Source organism: Morus notabilis, unplaced genomic scaffold, assembly GCF_000414095.1.
Source record: "Morus notabilis unplaced genomic scaffold, ASM41409v2 Scaffold192, whole genome shotgun sequence".
In the NCBI taxonomy this organism is placed as follows: domain Eukaryota; kingdom Viridiplantae; phylum Streptophyta; class Magnoliopsida; order Rosales; family Moraceae; genus Morus; species Morus notabilis.
In genome coordinates, this window is record NW_010367478.1 from 92,506 (window position 1) to 113,027 (window position 20,522).

Sequence of the window (20,522 nt, forward strand, 5' to 3'; positions counted from 1 at the left end):
GAGAGAAAGAAAAAGAAAGGAAAATCATGAGATATTACCTAATAATACTCTTTTCGTTGTAGTGATTTTAGGTTGTTGAACAATCTACAACAAGAATTTTTTTTTCTGGCGGTAGAATACAATAACTTATAAATTTAAACGTTGGAATTGTAGGTATTACAATACACTTATGAACTTTAAAAGTTTCTATGTTGGTGTCATGCATTATGTTTGAGAAATGATATTCTTACAAACTTTAAACGTTATAATTTTAAATTAGGAAATGCACTTGAAAATCAGTAAAGATGCCGTGGATTAGACTCCCAACACCCTATAATAAACAAAGATGTTTTGTAAATCGTATTTTATTCTGGACAAAAAAAAAATATATATATATATATATATATAACATAAATTATTTATGTATAATGGTTTCTACCATCATTGTAGTTTTGAAATATTAGTTGGAAAACAGCTTGAAAAAAAACAAAAAAACCTAAGTTGGAGAGGGTATACTTGTCAATGAGTTGACGGTGGTTAAACGCCCTCAAAGTATATTACTAGAATTATTCCTCGAGTTCTCTTTCCTAATAATCATTTAAATTCCTTTATTATGAAAACTCTGTTTTTTGACATTTAAAAAGATGTTTGGCAAAAAGAAAAAGAAGTTTAAAGAGATGGATTAAACGACACTGCTTAAAATAACAAGATAAAAATAAATTAAAATATTAAGAATTAAGATGATTTTTGAGCAAAGTAAGTAGTTAAATAATTCTATTTTATAGAGTTATCAATTGTTCCCCACTTTTCTTCATTTATTTTCTTTCTATACGTTTTGTTCTCTCTCTATTTTTTTTTACTGCTTTTTTGTTTTTTGTCTTCTTACATTTTTATTTTAATTTTTATTTCCACCTTTTATTTTCTCTACTCCCTTTTCTATTGTTATATTTTTTTCTGTCTCCTCAAATATCTTATGTGTTTTCAGATTTATGTGCCATATTGCTAAAGCCCAATGGCTTTTTATCTTTTATTCTTGTTACTTCTCATTATTTTACACTTTTTTATGTTGTTTCCTCAAATAGTTATATTTTTTATCTTATGTATTTTTAGATCTACGGCTCGGCCTGGGCTCAACGGCCCGAAAAGAAGTCGGCCCAGCTCTAAAAGAGAGAGGATCGGCTCAGTCTGGCTCTAAACCCAAAAAATTTATGGCCGATTGGACTCAAAATTTTATAAGATATTTTTAAAAAAAAAAATCTTTAAAAATATGGTTCGGCCCTAAAGGAGAGAGGGCTGGCCTAGTCTGGTCTTAAGCCCAAAAAATTTAAGTTGAGACAGGACACTTGTCAACAATAGCAGGCCTCAACCCGGCTCAAACTTGCAATTTTAGTTAAAAGGAAAAAAATTTTTAAAAACAACTTTTTAGGTAAAAAAAAAAAGTATTTTATAAATAATTAAATTAAATAGTATATTTGCCAATAAATGTATTTACTTGACATATTTATTAATAAATATTACATTTACACCCGATAAATAAGTATTTATTAATAAATATGTTATTTATTTTAATTATTTTCATGAAGTATATTTCCTTTTTCCTCAATAATTGTTTTGTACTTCGTACGGTATAATGTTGTAGTAAGTATGTTTTTCGTTCCTCAACAATTTTTATAGTAAGCTTATAATTCTTATCATACGCCGTGATGGAGGCGCAAGTATAGTATTCTTTCTTTTATCTTGAGTATCTTTTAGGTAATTTTATAATTCGTAAAATATGATACGATACAACATGACACGGTATAATTTGACAGCAAATCAACACATTTTCCTTAATAACCTTGTAAAGTGATTTTTAATTCTTAAAATGCAGCGGACTATGGCTATAAGTATATTTTCCCTTTTTTCTTTTTTCTTTCTCGGCAAAATGAATAATTATTATATATTAAAAAGAAAACCTGAATGAAAATCACAAACCGCCGTAAAAACAAAATTCTTAATAAATTCGCTACTATATTTGTCCACAGAGAGGGGGTATAATGGTAAAAAGACTCTAAATGTGAAGTAAAGATTTATTTATTTCGTTGATTCGAATTTATAATTTAAATTAAGATGTGATTTTATAAAATTTTTTTTTATTATAATAAAAAAATTAAATATAACTATTTATAATAACTTTTTACTCTAGTAAAACTCAAATAACGACCTTTAAGTATTCACCGTATCATCAGCGAATTTCTCGCTTCTCGCCCTTCTTCTTCAGATACTCACTTTCCAAAACTTTCTCTCTCTCCTCTTTCTCTCTGTTTATTTATTTCCTCCCAAACTTCACAGAGTTCTCAGCGTATCAGCAACGAAAACCATTGGCAAAACTCCAAAACTTGAGCTTTGAATTCAACTTTCTATTGTTTCTCTCTCTTCATTTCTATATGAACGGTTAGAGAGAGACAGAGAAAGAGAGACGAGTTGCGGAGTTCAGTGTAGGACTTTCTCTGAGCTCGGAGTTTTAGAGAGAGAAAGAAATGGCTGGAAATGATTGGATAAACAGTTATCTAGAGGCGATTCTGGACGTAGGGCCAGGTCTTGACGATGTGAAGTCGTCGCTGCTTCTGAGAGAGAGAGGCCATTTCAGTCCCACTCGCTACTTCGTCGAGGAGGTCATCACCGGATTCGATGAGACCGATCTCCATCGCTCCTGGGTTAAGGTTGTGTGTTTTTTTACGCTTTTTTCTCTTTTGATTTTTTCTTTTTCTGTTTTTGCTCGATGAGAATTTCGTTTGATTGTTTCTGGGTGATTCCCCAGGCAGCGGCGACGAGGAGTCCTCAGGAGAGGAACACCAGATTGGAGAATATGTGCTGGAGGATTTGGAATTTGGCTCGCCAGAAGAAGCAGGTGTTTGTTTTTTTAATTATTTTTTTTAAATATTGGTGATTTGCATAGTTTAAGTTTGATTCGTATATTTTAAATCGATAATTAAGATTTGAAGTATGCTTTAGTTATGTATGAATAATTGGATTAGTAGATATATGAAAGCAAGATCCTTGATGAGTTTCTTACTGTTTAGCTGTAATGTTGATGGTGATTTCTCGTCAACAAAAATCGGCCGTGTTATCTCTTGATTTACCGGCCTAGGTGTTTGAATATGTGTGAAAATTTATTGGTTGGGGTATATGTTGTGTAGTCTGAGATGTGCACAAATAAAGAAGACAATAAATTTTATAGTGGTTCACTCTGTAAAATTAGAGCTATATCCACTGTAGTTGTTTATTCTTTTTTGAGAAGATTACAATTTACATCAATTGTTCTCTCTCACTCTCTTTTTTCTCTTCTTGGATCTGAACCCCCTCCTCGTAGGGGGTCTCCCTTCTTTTATACTGGGCTTCATTCGCTGGGTGGGTTTCCCTCGTAGACAGAAGCACTCAAGTGTTTCCCCTTTTTAGGCCCAGACGTAGCCCACTAATTAACACTGTTCACTCAGCCAATTAGTCTTCTATTACGGTTCTGTGCGTCCCTGTGACACTATCATATCCCATGTGGGGCGGTTTAAGAGCTCGCAATTAATGCCTGCAGGCGTCCTCCACTTTTGTACGCAACTTGCCACGTCCTCTAGAGAATGCTCTCCTCGTCGCCAGCGACGCTTTAGCCCAGTCGTCTTTCTTGGTGGTTGATTCTGTGGTCGAGGGATCTCTGCACCTTAAGCTCGACGGCTCAATCAGTCGACGTCAGAAGGAATCGTCGTCTTAAGTTGGACTTCGTGCTTGGGTTTTTCAGAGCTGCAGACGTCGAGGGTTGTTGCTTGGCCTCGTCGCCAGCGACGCTTTAGCCCAGTCGTCCTTCTTGGTGGTTGATTCTGTGGTCGAGGGATCTCTGCACCTTAAGCTCCACAGCTCAATTAGTCGACGTCAGAAGGAATTGTCGCCTTAAGTTGGACTTCGTGCTTGGGTTTTTCAGAGCTGTAGACGTCGAGGGTTGTTGCTTGACGGGGAGTAGTTAAGGCCACGTGTCGCATTATCGTTCGTCCAGGTGTCCGGCACATTTTCCCACACAACAGTTACCCCCCAGGTCGAGGACTTCTTTTAGGCGGCCTCGAGCTTTGGTTCGGTCGCACTTCCGTGCTTCGGGTGTGGGAAACCGGTCCCGAGCCTTCCTCTGCAATGATGGCCAGTACGCTTCGGATTTCTTTCGGGGGACGCAACCGTCGCGTCGGTCGATTCCCTATGATGACACAAGGCTCCATTTTAAAAGGACGAATACGAGCCTTTGGATTGCGACTCTTCCGTTTCCCGCTCTCGTTTGTCACCGTCAGATTTGGGCAGGACCCCTTTGCCGTTAGATTTTAAAATCTTCATCCAACGGTCAGGGATCAAGGACTTTCGCCCTTTTAAATACCCTCTTCGAATTTGAAAAGCATTTTTTCAAAACGCAAACAAGAAGTACGAATCGATGTTGTGTGGAATCCTTCTCCACACAACATCGATTCGTACTTCTTGTTTTTTAAGGCGTGCCGCGGAGCCGTATTCAATCTGAGATTCTCTCCCTGGAACTCTTCTTTACTGGTAAGCTTCACCATCCTCTGTTCGTTCTGCTCACTCATGGGTTTTTTCTTCGTTGATTCACATATGTATGGAAATACGCAGAATGTAGAAGTTAGGGATACTTATTCTGTTTTACGTTTCCGCACAGGATAGTTTTGTTTCCATCTTTTTGTTGTCTGTGCTCTTCTGGTTTCTGGGTTCCGGGGAACCTGGGACTCTATGAGCACTCGCCGTTACCATTCTCATATGAATGGTCGACGTCAAGTCGAGTCGTTTGAGTAATCGTCGTTTAGAATAGTCATCATTTTCTTCCTCTTGACGTTAGGGTTTTAACTTAGCTCATTGTCTTTTTAATCACCAGAACAATGGCCCAAAATTCTCCCAGTCGAGAGGATCCTTCCGTCGTCCGTCCAGACTCCCCTTCAATGGTGGAGATCTCATGGTCTTCTTCGTCTTCAGGCGTCGACTCCGTTCTGAGGGACATAGAAGACGTCGAAGCAAGATATGAAGACGTCGAATCCAGATGTGAACCAGGCGACGGCTTCGGTAGTGAATTCGACAGCGTAGAACGGATGTTGGACGAGGTGGCAGAGCGGATCCCCTTCATGGGGGGCAGTGTAGGCGGGGTGGCTGCCTCGATGGTAGATGCCCCCCTGGCTGCTACGAGCGGTGATCCGGATAGGCCATTCTTCACCGCCGATGTTGTGGCGTCGAGGGTCCGGAATAAAGATATCATCCGGGCCGTAAAGGAAGGATGCATCGACGGGAGGTGGTTCGAATACCTCCTCCCGGACATGCATTTTAAGACTAGCATGCCGCCGACCGGGTACCTCCCGGTCTATACTAGAGCCGTTACGGCGGGGATGACCCTCCCGGTTCATCATTTTGTAAAAGACTACTGTCATTTTTATGGCATTTCCTCCACTCAACTAGCGCTGAACTTCTGGTACTGTTTTGCCGGCGCCTGGATTTTGTGGCACTAACAGTTTGATATGGAACTTCCTCTGGACGAGTTCCGATTTATGTACAAACTGTGTCACGTTGCCAAGTGTGAGGGTTGGTATTTTTTGAGTGGTCACGGGAGGTCTCAGCTCAGATTTGGGAAGTTGATACTGGGCATTCTCTCGTCGTCACATGGGTGGAAACCCATGTTTTTCATTATTCGTGAGCCTTTCAATTTTCACCCCTACGACCGCCTGCCCCGTCGAAGGCAGGTGCAGGCGGCGTTTGGGAATAAGGGTGAGAATTCTGACTCTCTTACCTTACTTTGCTTCTTTCTCCTTTTCCGTATGCTGACAGTCTTTAACCCTCTAGTTGACCAAGATCGGCCGAAGTTTTCTAGGAATAGCTTGGCGAGGGTCGAGAAGGCTTTCTCGTATTCGTCCGAGATCCGCCATATTGATACGCTCCTGACCACGCCCAACCTTAAAGCCGCCGGGTTGATTCTTGATCTCACAGATCCTTCGGACCTAGACGCCGTTCGCGCATACTTCCATTTAAGCGACGAAGGTAACTTCTGCTCTTGATGCCTTTATTTATTACGGCTTTCGTTTTCCAAATGCTGACTATACATTTGTCTCGTCTTCTCCGTAGAGATGGCGTCTTTGAGAATCCAACTCCCTGGCAGTCAGCAATCCGGGCCGAGCCAGCAGCCGTCGTCGAATCAACAATCCTCGCCGAGCCAACAGCCCCCGTCGAAGGGAAAAGAGAAAGCTAGCTCTTCTTCCCACGTGCCGAGTAGCAAGAAGACCAAAGGCCCTTCGGGGTCAGAGATAGATCCTGCGCGGAAAAAGAGACGCAGCGAGAAGACGCCAGTGGTCGAAACTTGGACACCGACGGTCCCCATCCCTAAGGTTAACGTTCCCTCGGCGCCGAGGGAACGCGTACTTATTCCCGGGGGAAAAATTATGGATGGAAATTTTCAAGTCTTGGACATCTCTGACGCCGAGATCGGGGCAATGCTGAAACTTCCTCCTCGCTTCTCCTTCGTCTTTCAGGCTCTATATGAGTCTTTCCTCGAGCCACACTGGGTTGCTGCCGCTCAATCTTCCTTGGTCGACCGTCAGCGCAAACAGATCTCCTTCCAAATCCACGTAAGATTTTGCCGAGAGTGTTTTTTTTTTTTTGCTGACCTTCAACTTTTCAGAGCCTGGTTATTTCCATCCTTAACCTCCTTGACCTAGTTAAGGTTGAGGAGCGTAATAAGGAGATGGACGATGTGGAAGCGAAGCTCAACTCCCTTGTCACCGACGCCAAAAAAAAGTTGTATGATGCCGTCGAGAAGAGAGATGTGGCCGTGGCCAAGCTGTCGAGTCTGGAAGGCGAACTGGAAAAGTTGACTGCTAAGGTCGAAGATCTTACGAAGCGGGCAAACCTGTCCGATAAGAAGTTGTCCGAAGCAACTGAGGCAGGGAAGAAGCGTTTTGCTGAGGGGAAGGCCGAGGGGAAGAGGGAAGCCGAGCCGAGGCTGCAGCTACCTTTGACGCCAGGCGCGCTGAGATAATTGAGGAGTTCAAAGCCTCTCCAGAGCTCATCGACATCCGCAACAAGAATTTTCAATCTGCAGGTCAACAAATTGTCGATATGATCAAGAAGGAGCGTCCTGATTGGGACTTGAGCTTCGTTTATAACTCTCCTCCTCCTGCTGGCGACGACATTCTTTCCTCGCCTGGTGACGGAGATGAATCGGCGGCTGGCGGCGAAGCCTGAAAAGATTTTTACCTCTCTCTCTTTGTTGGTAACTTAATGTAACGGATTTTATTCATATCTTGCTTTGCAATTGTTGTCTTAGAAAGTTCTTTAGAATTTTGTTAAGTGTCCGTCTTTTTTCCTTGGAGAATTTGATGCTAATTTCACCCTTTGGGGTCGTCGCCTTAGAAAATTCCTTAGAATTTTGCTAAGTGCTCGCCTTTCCTCATCGGAAGATCTGACGCCGATTTTACCCCTTGGGGTCGTCGTCTTAGAAAATTCTTTAGAATTTTGCTAAGTATTCGCCTTTACTCCTTAGAGGATATGACGCTGATTTTACCCCTTGGGGTCGTCGTCTTAGAAAATTCTTTAGAATTTTGTTAAGTATTCGCCTTTCCTCCTTGGAGGATCTGACGTCAAATCTACCTTTTCGGGTCATCGTCGTCGTCTTAGGCCCCGTTCTTTTCACTGATTCGAGTTTAGAATTCGAGTTTTGCTATAGTAAAAAGCTCTAAGAAACAGTCACATCTAATTTTTTTGTTACAGTAAAAAGCTCTCACACAACATCACATCTCAACTCGAATTAAAAACTCGAATTAGCGAACCGAACGGGCCATTAGAAAATTCTTTGGAATTTTGCTAAGATTTTCGCCTTTCCTCTTTGTTGGATCTGACATCGAATCTACTACTTGGGGTCGTCGTCTTAGAAAATTTTTTAGAATTTTGCTAAGTATTCGCCTTTCCTCATTGGAGGATCTGATGTCGAATCTACCCCTTGGGGTCGTCGTCTTAGAAAATTCTTTAGAATTTTGCTAAGTATTCGCCTTTCTTCCTTGGAGGATCTGACGTCGAATCTACCCCTTGGGGCCGTCGTGTCATGTTTTTAGTGATCCGTGGACCTCTGTTCCCCCATGTCTGTTTGATATAATCTTGGTTTTTTAAACATACATGTTATTAAGGGGTGAATTCCTTTCTTTTTGCAAACATGTCAATGTATTTAACTCGTAAAGAATGTACAATTGGGGTGCGTAAGAATTACATATACTATTGGTAGTACAACCTTAGTTGTTTTGCATTCTACGGGTGTTGAATTCTTTTGCCGTCGAGGCTTTCCAATATGTAAGTGCCAGGACGTAACACTTCTCTTATGCGGTACGGCCTTTCCCAAGTTGGGCATAGGGGATAAGTATTTTTGGGTTTTGTACTCTGTGTTACCCTCTTTAATACTAGGTCTTCTGAGACGAACCTTCGTTGCCGAACTTTCTTGTTGGGAGTTGAGTCTCTTTTCTTTCAGCAAGTTGAGTTCTCCATTCATGCCTTCCGCGTTGTCGTCGTCGTTGTGGACGACGGTTCTTAGAGTCGGCGTTTCGATTTCTACGGGGAGCACTACCTCGACACCATATGCCATGAAGAAGGGTGTTTCACTTGTAGTAGTTCGACTCGTCGTTCTGTATGCCCATAAGATCTTGGGAAGTTTCTCGGCCAATTTTTCTTTGAGATCATCGAGTCTTTTTTTGAGGGTAGATTTTAATATTTTATTGACCGCCTCGACTTGTCCGTTGGATTGTGGATGGATTGGCGCCGAGAAGTCTTTCCGAATGCCCAGGCTGTCGCAGAATCTGCGGGTGGAGGCATTGTCGAACTACTTTCCGTTGTCGGACACTATTGAGTGGGGAACCCCGAACCTGCACACGATGTTGTCCCACATGAATTTGGTGCAGGCTGCTTCCGAGGTTGTAGTTAGAGTCTTTGCCTCCGCCCACTTTGTGTAGTAGTCTACCGCGACGATTGCAAATTTAAAGCCTCCGGGTGCAAGATGTAATGGCTCGATCAGGTCAACCCCCCATTTGGCGAAGGGCTACGGACTGAGAATGAAAGTTAAATTTTCTAGGGGTGCTCTAGGAATTGTGGCATACCTTTGGCATTTATCGCAACGTCGAGCGTATTGAAAAGCGTCCTTTTTGAGCGTGGGCCAGTAATATCCTTATCTCAAAACCTTTAGAGCCAAAGACTGCCCTCCAGTGTAGTTACCGCAGACTGCGTCATTGATTTCTTAGAGTACCTTCTGGGTTTCGGCATTATCCAGGCACCACTGTAGAGGTGTTGAGTAGCCTCGTCGGTAGAGTAAGCCGTCGTACAACAAGTACCTAACAGCTCTATACTTGATCCGTCTGGCTTCGTCTTTATTGTTTGATAGTTGTGCGTCCATTAGGTATTGGATGAGGGGCGTCATTCAATTTTCACCTATTTGGACGATTAATGCTTTAGCTTTTTCTTCAATAGTCGGCCGCTCTAATTATTCGATGGGAACGACTCCCAGCGCGTCGGAATCTCTCGAAGATGCTAGCTTTGCCAGAGCGTCGGCGTTTGTGTTTTCGGTTCGTGGTATCTAAAGTATCTCGTAGTTTTTGAACTTAACGAATTCTTCCTTTACCTTCCTTAAGTACGTTCCCATCTTCTCGCCGCGTGCTTGGTATTTTTCTTTTACTTGTCCGACGACCAATTGAGAATCGCTGAAGACGCTGAGGCTTTCGATTTTCAGGTGGCTGGCCAATCGCAGTCCTACGATTAGCGCTTCGTATTCCGCCTCATTGTTCGACACCTTGAATTTAAATCGAACCGTCGGGGTAATCTTGTGGCCTTCTGGGCTGATTAACAAGACGCCGGCTCCTGACCCGCTTTCGCTCGACGCTCAATCAACGTAGAGCTTCCATCCTGTAGTCTCGACTCCTCTAGGCGTGGCGGGAGCTGGCCTATGGGAGAATTCGGCTAGAAAATCGGCCAACGCTTGGCCTTTGATCGCAGTTCTCAGCACATATTTTTGTCGAACTGGCTTAGTTCTACCGACCCTTTGAGGAATCGACCGGAAGTTTCGGGCTTTTACAGAGTCTGTCTCAACGGGTGGTTTGTAAGAACCCGTATGGTGTGAGATTGAAAATAGTGCCGAAGCTTCCTCGAAGCTACCATTAGGGCTAGGGCTAAGCGCTCCATTTCGCTGTATCTTGACTCGGCGTTGAGGAGCCTCTTACTCACATAGTAAATTGACAATTGCACCATTTTTTCCTCCTTTATCAGTACGGAACTTACGGCGTGTTGGGACACGGAGAGGTATAGGCTAAGCTCCTCGTCGGGGTTTGGTTTTGACAAAATTGGGAGCCTGCCCAAATGCTCCTTCAATCCCTGGAAGTCCTCTTCACACTGTGGTGTCCACTCAAAACGCTTGCTTCCTTTTAAAGCGTCGAAGAAGGGGATGCATTTGTCCGTTGCCTTTGATATAAACCTGTTTAGAGCGGCGACACATCCTGTCAACCTTTGCACTTCCTTTGGCTTGGTTGGGGATCGCATGTCCTGCAGGGCTTTAATCTTCTCCGGGTTAGCTTCTATCTCTCGGTTGCTGACCATAAAACCGAGAAATTTTCCCGACCCAACTCCAAAGGCACATTTCTGAGGATTTAGTTTTATGTGGTATTTTCTCAATACACCAAACATTTCACCCAGATAGTCGACGTGCTGGCTGGCCCTGGCGCTTTTCACAAGCATGTCGTCGACGTATACCTCCATGGTTTTGCCGAGCTGTTGAGCGAACAATTTATTTACAAGCCGTTGGTAGGTAGCCCCTGCATTCTTCAGGCCGAAAGGCATCATCTTATAGCAGTAGAGGTCCTTGTTAGTTACGAAGGATGTAGCTCCTCGTCAGCTGGATGCATGGGGATCTGGTTATACCCGGAGTAGGCGTCCATAAAACTTAGCATCTTATATTCTGCCGTGGCGTCGACCATCTGGTCTATTCGAGGGAGTAGGAAGCCATCTTTTGGGCAGACTTTGTTGAGATCGCTGAAGTCGACGCATGTTCTCCAGTTTCCGTTAGGCTTGATTACCAAAACGGGGTTTGAGACTCATCGTGGGTAATGGGTCTTCCTGATGAACTCATTGTTGATTAGTTTGTCGACCTCATCTTTTAGCGCTTCATACCTCTCAAGATTCATCGGTCGACGCTTCTGGCGCATAGGAGGATATGAGGGGTCGACGTTCAGGGAGTGACATATTACGTTGGCGTCGATCATTTCCATGTCGGCGTGGTTTCAGGCGAAGACATCTAAGTTTTTCCTAAGAAAGTTCTCGCTCTCAACCTTAAGTGATGGGGCTAAGCCTGAGCCTATTTTTAGCACTTTGGTGGACTCGTCTTCATCAACTTGGTTTTTCAGCAATTGCTCGATGGGTTGAGACCATGTGACCTCCTCTTGAACCCTGGGGTCTATGTCCTCAACGGGGTTCTAATGAATCCTGAGAGGTATGAAGCCCTAGCCTCGTATTGGTTGCTCTTTATCTCGCCTACGTCATTTGGGGTAGGGAACTTGACCTTTTGGTGGTAGACGGAAGTTATGGCCCTTAGCGCCTGAAGGGTTAGTCTCCCAATCATGGCGTTATAATGGGAGCCTCCTTTTATAACTACAAAGTTGGCCATTGTAGTAGCCTGTCGGGGTTTTTCTCTGGCGGTTATGAGCAACCGGATGGTCCCCTGGGGGATGACGGAGTCCTCGGTGAAACCATATAGTGGCCTGGAGGTCTTTTCCAACTGTTCTTTTTGGATCCCAATTTTCTCCAGGCAGTCGGAGTATAAGAGGTCCACCGAGCTCCCATTGTCTACCAGGATTCGGCACACGGTGTGGTTCGCTATCATGACTTCCACCACTAATGTGTCGTTGTGAGGGAAGTGAACTCTGCTGGCGTCGTTCTCGTTAAAGGCTACGTCGGTGTGGCTGTACCTTGGGGTATTTGCAGCGGAGACGCTCCAGAACCGCTCCTGGTAAACCCCCCTGGTCTCGTGGGCGTAGTCATTCTGAGACCTTCTTAAGTCTCCTCCTATATAGGGGCCGCCGAGGACAGTCCGTATGACGCCGACGGGTTCACGATCCTCTGGGCGCTGGTTCTCCTCTCGGCGTCGACCGTCATTTTGCCCACCGTGGCCATCGTTTCGAGGTCTTCGTTCGGCCCTGAACTCTTGTAACCTTCCCTCACGGATTACTCTCTCGATTTCATTCTTGAGGTCGGCGTAATCGTTGGTGTGGTGGCCGACATCGCCGTGGAACTTATAGAATTTCTTTTGGTTCTTTCGGCTGGGATCCGTTTTCATCGGTTCTGGTCGGCGAAGTAGGTTTCCGCGGCCGACCTGGTTAAAAACCTCATCGACTCCTACCGTTAGCTCGTGGTAGGAATCGTATTTCTGAAACAGTCGAGGCTTACGGGTATCTTCTTGTCTTGGCTTCTTGGCTTCTGGAGCGCTCGTCGTCGCAGCTGGCTGCTTGTCTCCCCTTCCTCCACCTCGACGCTTATTCCCGTCCCGTTTTGCAGGCGTCGACCCTTGTTCGGTCTCTTTATTTTTGTTGGACCTGTGCTCGGGGTCATTTGCATCCGCCTCTTCGGCATTGATGTACCTCTACGCTCGCGCCAGAAATTCTCTGTAGTTGGACGGGGGTTTCCGGTTTAGCTCTCTCTTGAAGGGGGTAATTTTCTTCATGCTAGATAATGCCCCCATCAAGGCCTCTCTGTCTGTTATATCCATCGTGGCGGCGACCGCTTCTCCATATCTCGCGAGCCATTCCCTTAATGACTCGTTCGGTTTTTGGTATATCGTCGTCAGATTCTGCTTCGGGGGGACGTACTTTTTAACCCCTATGAATTGGAGAGAAAATGCTTCCTTCAACTCATCCCAGCTCGAGATAGAGTTTGGCCTCAGCGTTTGAAACCATCTTCGGGCAGAATCCGTCAAATGGTTCCGGAAAGCTCAGCACATGATTTCCTCTGTATACCCGTGTAAGAGCATGTGTCCTGTGTACATATCCAAATGATCGTCGGGATCCCCTCGACCATCATACAGTGGAATCGACGGCGACCTATATTTGTCGGGGAGAGGGGGCGCTATTATTTCTGCGGAAAACGGATGGTCATGTGTGCGGTTAGGTATGATGTCGATGTTTACCACCTCAGCCACTCGCCCTATGTTCTTCTTCAGGCCTGTCTCATCCTCTGTGAGTTTTTGCTCTAGGCTAGCCATACGTTCCATGATGGCGCGCGCCTCTTCCGTCGAGATGGCCAAGCCAGCTACCCTCGACGCTTCTGCCCTTTGAGCGTTGGGTCCGCCCCTCGCCTGGCCGCCCGCCTGTATTGACCCTAAGTCTCCTAGTGGGTTTCCTCATGGATTCTGGGGTAGTATCTCGGGATTTTCCGGGCCTCTCAGTATCCGGTCCTCGGGAGCCCGGAGTCCGGAGGCCCTCAGGCGGCTGCCGGAGGACTGAGAAGGTCGAGGCCTGGGAGGGTCTTGGTGATTCTCGCTGTCCCCGGTTCCCTCTTGGACATGTGGGCGATCACCGGGGTTCGGGTTTTCAGCCATGGCAGGTCCCAGCGGCCTCGGGGCGTCTTCTAATGGCGGCATAGAATTCCTTCCATCTAAGCGCTCAACCACGGTCATCAGCCCGCGTACCAGCTCAGTTAGAGTGGTCAGTTGGGCCTGCATCTGCACAGGATCCGGCCGTGGTGCGTCTGGGGGTGGGACTTCGTCTCCGACCGGGCGTAGATCTCCTTCCATCCCGTTATTCCCTGGATGGATGGCGGTTTCGTCCGTCTCTCTTGGAGGCGCGCTTGCTAACTATGTTGTTGGGGGTCAAATGCTTTTGCTCCCCAGCGGAGTCGCCAATTGTTGACGGTGATTTCTCGTCAACAAAAACCGGCCGTGTTATCTCTTGGTTTACCGGCCTAGGTGTTTGAATATGTGTGAAAATTTATTGGTCGGGGTGTATGTTGTGTGTAGTCTGAGATGTGCACAAATAAAGAAGACAATAAATTTTATAGTGGTTCACTCTGTAAAATTAGAGCTACATCCACTGTGGTTGTTTATTCATTTTTGAGAGAATTACAATTTACATCAATCGTTCTCTCTCACTCTCTTTTTTCTCTTCTTGGATCTGAACCCCCTCCTCATAGGGGGTCTCCCTTCTTTTATACTGGGCTTGCTTCGCTGGGTGGGTTTCCCTCGTAGACAGAAGCACTCAAGTGCTTTCCCTTTTTAGGCCCAGACATAGCCCACTAATTAGCACTGTTCACTCAGCTAATTAGTCTTCTATTACGGCTCTGTGCGTCCCTGTGACACTATCCTGTCCCCTGTGGGGCGGTTTAAGAGCTCGCAATTAATGCCTGCAGGCGACCTCCGCTTTTGTACGCAACTTGCCACGTTCTGCAGAGAACGCTCCCCTCGTCGCCAGCAACGCTTTAGCCCAGTCGTCCTTCTTGGTGGTTGATCCTGTGGTCGAGGGATCTCTGCACCTTAAGCTCGACGGCTCAATCAGTCGACGCCAGAAGGAATCGTCGCCTTAAGTTGGACTTCGTGCTTGGGTTCTTCAGAGCTGTAGACGTCGAGGGTTGTTGCTTGGCGGGGAGTAGTTAAGGCCACATGTCACATTATCATTCGTCTAAGTGTACGTCACATTTTCCCACACAACATGTAATTTACTCAAGTGTTTGGATGGGATTCCCATAATATATACAGAGAAGTAGAACTGCATGGTCGAATTGCTAAGAAGAGGAGGTAGTGGTGAGTCTTAGTCGGAAGTGATGTAGGTGCAAAATACAAGGGGGCTATCAAAAAAAAAGAAAGAAAGAAAAGTGCAATCGTGGAAAAATAAAACAAATTTATATTTGCAATTGTCATTTCTCCCATTCGAGCGAATAATGTCAATTCCATTAGAAGGGTGAAAAGCCATTATATGCAAAATGTTCCTTCCTTGTTTGGGGCCGACACATAACGGTCTTAAATTTTCGCTTCGAGCTATTTTCTAATTACATTAATGACTTACTGCTTTGTCTTGTCGTATTTAGCGTGAGGGAGAAGAAGCCCAAAGGAAGGCTAAACGTCGACTTGAAAGAGAAAGAGGTCGTCGGGAAGCTACCGCTGATATGTCTGAAGACTTATCAGAGGGAGAGAAGGGAGATGTGGTGGGCGACATATCAAGTCACGGTGAAAGTACTAGGGGCAGATTACCAAGAATTAACTCCGCTGATGCTATGGAAACTTGGGCTAGTCAGCAAAAGGGGAAAAAGCTATATATTGTATTAATAAGGCATGAACCAAACTTCATTGTCCTAATTTGTAGATGTGGTCATGATTCATGAAGGAAAACATTATATTATTAATTGGAAAACTAATTATGATTATGAATAGTGCATATTTTTAGTATAATATTACTTGACACAATAATGGTCTCTGTATCTGATAGAAGCATTCTAACCATTCTCTAAACTTGGTTCAACTAGCTGCCGAAGGGAACTTCGTAAGAAAACTAAACATGACTGATGGTAACTAATGAATATCTATCTCTCATAAGCTATAAATAATGATCTTTGTTGTGTCTAATGATTTTCTATTGTTTTTAACGAGAAGTATCCTTGCAGCATTCATGGTCTAATAAGGGGTGAAAATATGGAGCTTGGTCGTGACTCTGATACTGGTGGCCAGGTAATATCTTGTTGTAATGTTTTTCCCACACGATATCTTTGTTGTTATGATTATGATACGAGCTTTTTGGTGGAGCCCTTATCCTCCTTGATTTTTGCGTGTATTTTTATTTATTATTATTATTATTTTTTATTTTAAAACCTCTGTTTCTTATACAAGGGGATAAAAGGATACCCTTCTATAGTTGTTGATGTGGGTAGCTGTGTTAATCTTTGGATTTACAGGTTAAGTATGTTGTCGAACTTGCAAGGGCTTTGGGCTCAATGCCGGGTGTATATCGGGTTGATCTGCTCACTAGACAAGTATGGTCACCGGATGTAGATTGGACTTATGCTGAGCCCACAGAGATGCTGACTCCAAGTAATGCAGAAGGTTTCTCAGATGAGATGGGTGAAAGCAGTGGGGCTTATATCATTCGTATACCCTTTGGCCCAAAAGATAAATATATTCCCAAAGAACTTCTTTGGCCTCACATCCCTGAATTTGTTGATGGTGCTCTGAATCACATAATACAAATGTCGAAAGTTCTCGGGGAACAAGTTGGTGGTGGAAAACCCGTTTGGCCTGTTGCAATCCATGGGCATTATGCAGATGCCGGTGATTCTGCTGCTCTGTTATCTGGGGCATTAAATGTACCAATGCTCTTTACTGGGCACTCACTTGGTCGTGACAAGTTGGAACAACTCTTAAAGCAAGGCCGTCTTTCAAGGGATGAAATAAACATGACATACAAAATAATGCGCCGCATAGAGGCTGAGGAACTATCGCTTGATGCCTCTGAAATTGTAATAACTAGTACTAGACAGGAAATAGAGGAGCAATGGCGTTTATATGATGCTTTTGATCCAATACTGGAACGTAAAATCCGTGCAAGGATCAAGCGTAACGTGAGCTGTTATGGGAGGTTTATGCCACGCATGGTGGTATGTCCTGGGATCTTCATAATCTATGATTTTCAGGATCACTCTAATGCTCTTTTGAATGACAGAACTGCTGTAAAACCCAATAAACCCATTCTCTAATATTTTCAACTTAATACTATCCTGAATATGGAGATGCTTTTTGATGGTCGTGTGTTCATGGTTTACTGATCTGTGTATAACTGGCTGGATTTCTTTGGTAGTTTCCTAGTAGTTCTCAGAGATCTTACTGTAATAGTTTCTCTGCAGATAATTCCTCCAGGAATGGAATTCCATCATATTGTTCCACAGGATGTGGATGGTGAAACAGAAACAAACGAAGACCACCCTACTTCGCCAGACCCTCCTATCTGGTCCGAGGTTATAGTTATTCCTTCAGCATTTGCTTTATTGTCTACAAAAAGACAGCTTATAAGTTGTCTAGACTTATACCTTGTTTTATTCTGTCTATTCATTTTATTTTTATTTTTTTTATGCTATGCACTTGTTATCCGCAGATAATGCGCTTCTTTACCAACCCTCGCAAGCCTATGATTCTTGCCCTTGCTAGACCAGATCCCAAGAAAAACATTACAACTTTGGTCAAAGCATTTGGAGAATGCCGTCCCCTAAGGGAGCTTGCTAATCTCGTACGTTAATTCCCTAAATTAATTGTCTGGAGAAAACATCTTCTTGATTGTGTTTCTCATCGTAATTGAATTTGTGATTGGCCATCTAATACATTCTTTTCCCTCTCAGACATTGTTTATGGGTAATCGAGATGGAATTGACGAAATGTCGAGCACAAATTCTTCTGTGCTTCTCTCAGTGCTTAAGCTTATTGACAAATATGATTTGTACGGTCAAGTTGCATACCCGAAACACCACAAGCAGTTCGATGTTCCTGAAATTTATCGCCTAGCTGCAAAGACTAAGGTATTACGTGCAGTTACTATACAGGATTGAAGATACAGTGAGAGATATCATCTAGAGTCTAGTTGACCATCCTCTGTCTCACATCTGGACTGCGTGTGTGCACATGCACATGTTTTCTATTTTTTCTTTTTTGTTTTTTGGCAGGGAGTTTTCATTAATCCAGCTTTCATTGAGCCCTTTGGACTTACACTGATTGAGGTGCTTTTCTTACTACTTCTAGAGATATATGGTTTAGGTTTAAGCTTTGTCAAATGAATCTTTGAATCTTCTGCTCTCCTGTTGTACAGGCAGCAGCACATGGTCTGCCACTTGTTGCCACAAAAAATGGTGGTCCAGTTGACATTATTCGGGTATGACTACAAGTTGATATAGAATATAGATGATATTTATGTGGAAGAGTTGTAGAAGGGAGAGTTTCTGTCACAAATTCCAGGACTCAGGGTTGCTGCTCTTGCAGGTACTTGACAATGGTCTTCTTATTGATCCCCATGATCAGCAATCTATTGCTGAGGCTCTTCTGAAGCTTGTTGCGGATAAGCATCTCTGGGCAAAGTGTCGGCAAAATGGTTTGAAAAATATTCACCTATTTTCATGGCCGGAGCACTGCAAGACTTACCTCTCCAAAATAGCTAGTTGCAAAGCAAGGCATCCACAATGGCAAAGGAAAGATGATGATGGCGAAACTTCAGAATCAGATTCACCTGGTGATTCCTTGAGAGATATCCAGGATATATCTCTGAACCTTAGGTTTTCACTGGATGTGGAAAAGAGTGGGACTAGTGGGAATGACAACGCTTCAGAATTGGATGGAAATTCTGCTGATAGGAGTAGTAAGCTAGAGAATGCTGTTTTGGCATGGTCTCAGGGCATTTCAAAGGATTCCCGAAATGCGGGTCTGACAGAGAAAGCCGACCAAAACAGCTCTGGGAAGTTTCCAGCTCTGCGTAGGAGGAAGTATCTCCTTGTTATTGCTGTGGATAGTGATAGCACTACAGGTCTTCTTGAAACAACCAGAAAGATTCTTGAAGCCGCAGAAAAGGAAAGGAGCGATGGCTCTGTGGGGTTCATATTGTCAACATCCTTGACCATTTCTGAGATTCGCTCATTTCTGGTCTCAGGGGGCTTGAACCCAAATGATTTTGATGCTTTTATCTGTAACAGTGGCAGTGATCTATACTATTCTTCTCCTAATTCAGAGGATCGTCCATTTGTGGTCGACTTTTATTACCACTCACATATTGAATACCGTTGGGGTGGAGAAGGGTTGAGGAAGACTTTGGTTCGTTGGGCAGCTTCAGTAACTGATACGAAGTCTGGGAGTGAGGAACCAATTGTTGTCGCTGCTGATCAACTTTCAACTGACTATTGTTATACTTTCAAAGTACAAAAGCCAGGAATGGTAATTTTCCTCACTTTTTGGTGTCAGAGACTTTTTGTACGGAATGGCTAGTAGAAATCTCTCACATGTTCATGGTAGAAATCTCTTCTTTTTTCCTTTTCCGTTTTTCAATTTTATTTGTTATATTTTTGCAGGTTCCTCCGGTTAAGGAGCTTCGGAAGTCGCTGAGAATTCAGGCTTTACGTTGCCATGTTATTTATTGTCAAAACGGGACCAGGCTCAACGTAATTCCAGTATCGGCATCTCGCTCTCAAGCGCTCAGGTAGGACTTCTTATGTTTAGTCTTTTAAGAATTTAATGGCATATGGATTTGCATCTAAGATATCCAAGATATTGATACAAATTTGCTTGACGCAATCGTCGTGACTTTGGTCAACTTCACATCGTTTTCTTTGCGTCCCTTCTTTTGGGAAGAGAAAAATGTCCTGCCCTTAAGACAACCAAAAAGAACAAAAAAAAAAGAAACCTTGAATAAACTGACATCCTAGGATGACAAGTAGTGGAGCATAATGGTCCTTAATTGGATTTGTTCGGCAGATTATTCTTTAACAGTTAAACCCAGTAACCTGATTTTTTTTTACGTCATTCTTCAGTAATTTTCTCTTTACCAAGTCAGTGACTGAATATTTGCTTCAGATATCTTTACGTTCGATGGGGTGTGGAGTTGTCAAAAATGGTGGTTTTCGTTGGTGAATGTGGGGACACAGACTATGAAGGATTGCTAGGCGGGACACACAAGAGTGTAATATTGAAAGGAGTTTGTAGCAACGCAATCAGTCAACTCCATGCTAACAGAAACTACCCTCTCTCAGATGTCATGCCAAATGACAGCCCCAACATTGTGCAGACAACCGAAGATTGCAGCAGCAGCGACATTCGGGCTTCCTTGGAGAAATTAGGAGTTCTCAGAAACTAGAAAGTTGCATTTGCTAAAAGCCTTACAAGAATTTTCATCTTGCTGCTTTTTTTTTTTTTTTTTTTTTTTTTTTTTTTTTTTTTTTTTTTTTTTGGATTTGTTTGTGGAATTTCCTCATCAATCCTCAATAATTTTTTTCTCCCTTTACCTTCAAGAATAAATCCTTGTTTCTTTTGTTGGGATTTGGTCATAAATTAAATGAATAAAAATTGCATCAAAGTTGTGATCTGTGATGTAAAAAGACCCAAAAAAAGAAAAGGGAACCTGTACATGATTTGTATATACTAGTGAATGAAATTTCTTTCCTATTTTCTGGTTTTCTCTAGATACAGTGGTGGTTAATTATTTGTGAAAATGACATTTACAAATATACGAATAGGGAATTGAAGATCATATATACAGGCTGTTAAGTTTTGATTGCGACTATTCGAATAAATTCACTGTTATCTCCAGAAGACCAGAACTCATACCGTCCATCTAGAGCTACTTCAACTGTTTTTTGGTAGGCATAAATGTTGGAACTTTGACAATCTTGTGGAATTTCCCTCAAAGTTATCTAGGATTACGTATAGGAGGAAATCATAGGATTAGAGAATCCGGATTTCTTAAGTTTAGGAAAAGATTATCCTTCCCTTATTTGTAGGGATTTGTTACCTTTATTGG

At 43.4% G+C, this 20,522-nt stretch overlaps 1 protein-coding gene across 2 annotated transcripts; it reads left to right on the forward strand.

Annotated features, from left to right (window-relative positions):
- The first annotated feature begins 2,242 nt into the window (after window positions 1-2,242).
- On the forward strand, window positions 2,243-20,002 carry LOC21388866 (probable sucrose-phosphate synthase 1). Of its 2 annotated transcripts, XM_024175076.1 has the most exons (12): window positions 2,243-2,681; window positions 2,780-2,869; window positions 15,646-15,709; window positions 15,934-16,632; window positions 16,879-16,989; window positions 17,127-17,258; window positions 17,368-17,544; window positions 17,689-17,742; window positions 17,832-17,894; window positions 18,002-18,943; window positions 19,078-19,205; window positions 19,580-20,002. In XM_024175076.1, the coding sequence occupies exons 1-12, from the start codon at window positions 2,650-2,652 to the stop codon at window positions 19,857-19,859; spliced, it is 2,772 nt and encodes a 923-aa protein (XP_024030844.1). In that variant the 5' UTR covers window positions 2,243-2,649; the 3' UTR covers window positions 19,860-20,002. The 2 variants fall into 2 exon arrangements, with proteins under 2 accessions (XP_024030844.1, XP_024030843.1); XM_024175075.1 differs by lacking the exons at window positions 2,243-2,681; window positions 2,780-2,869 and adding an exon at window positions 14,942-15,314.
- Window positions 20,003-20,522: the final 520 nt, after the last annotated feature.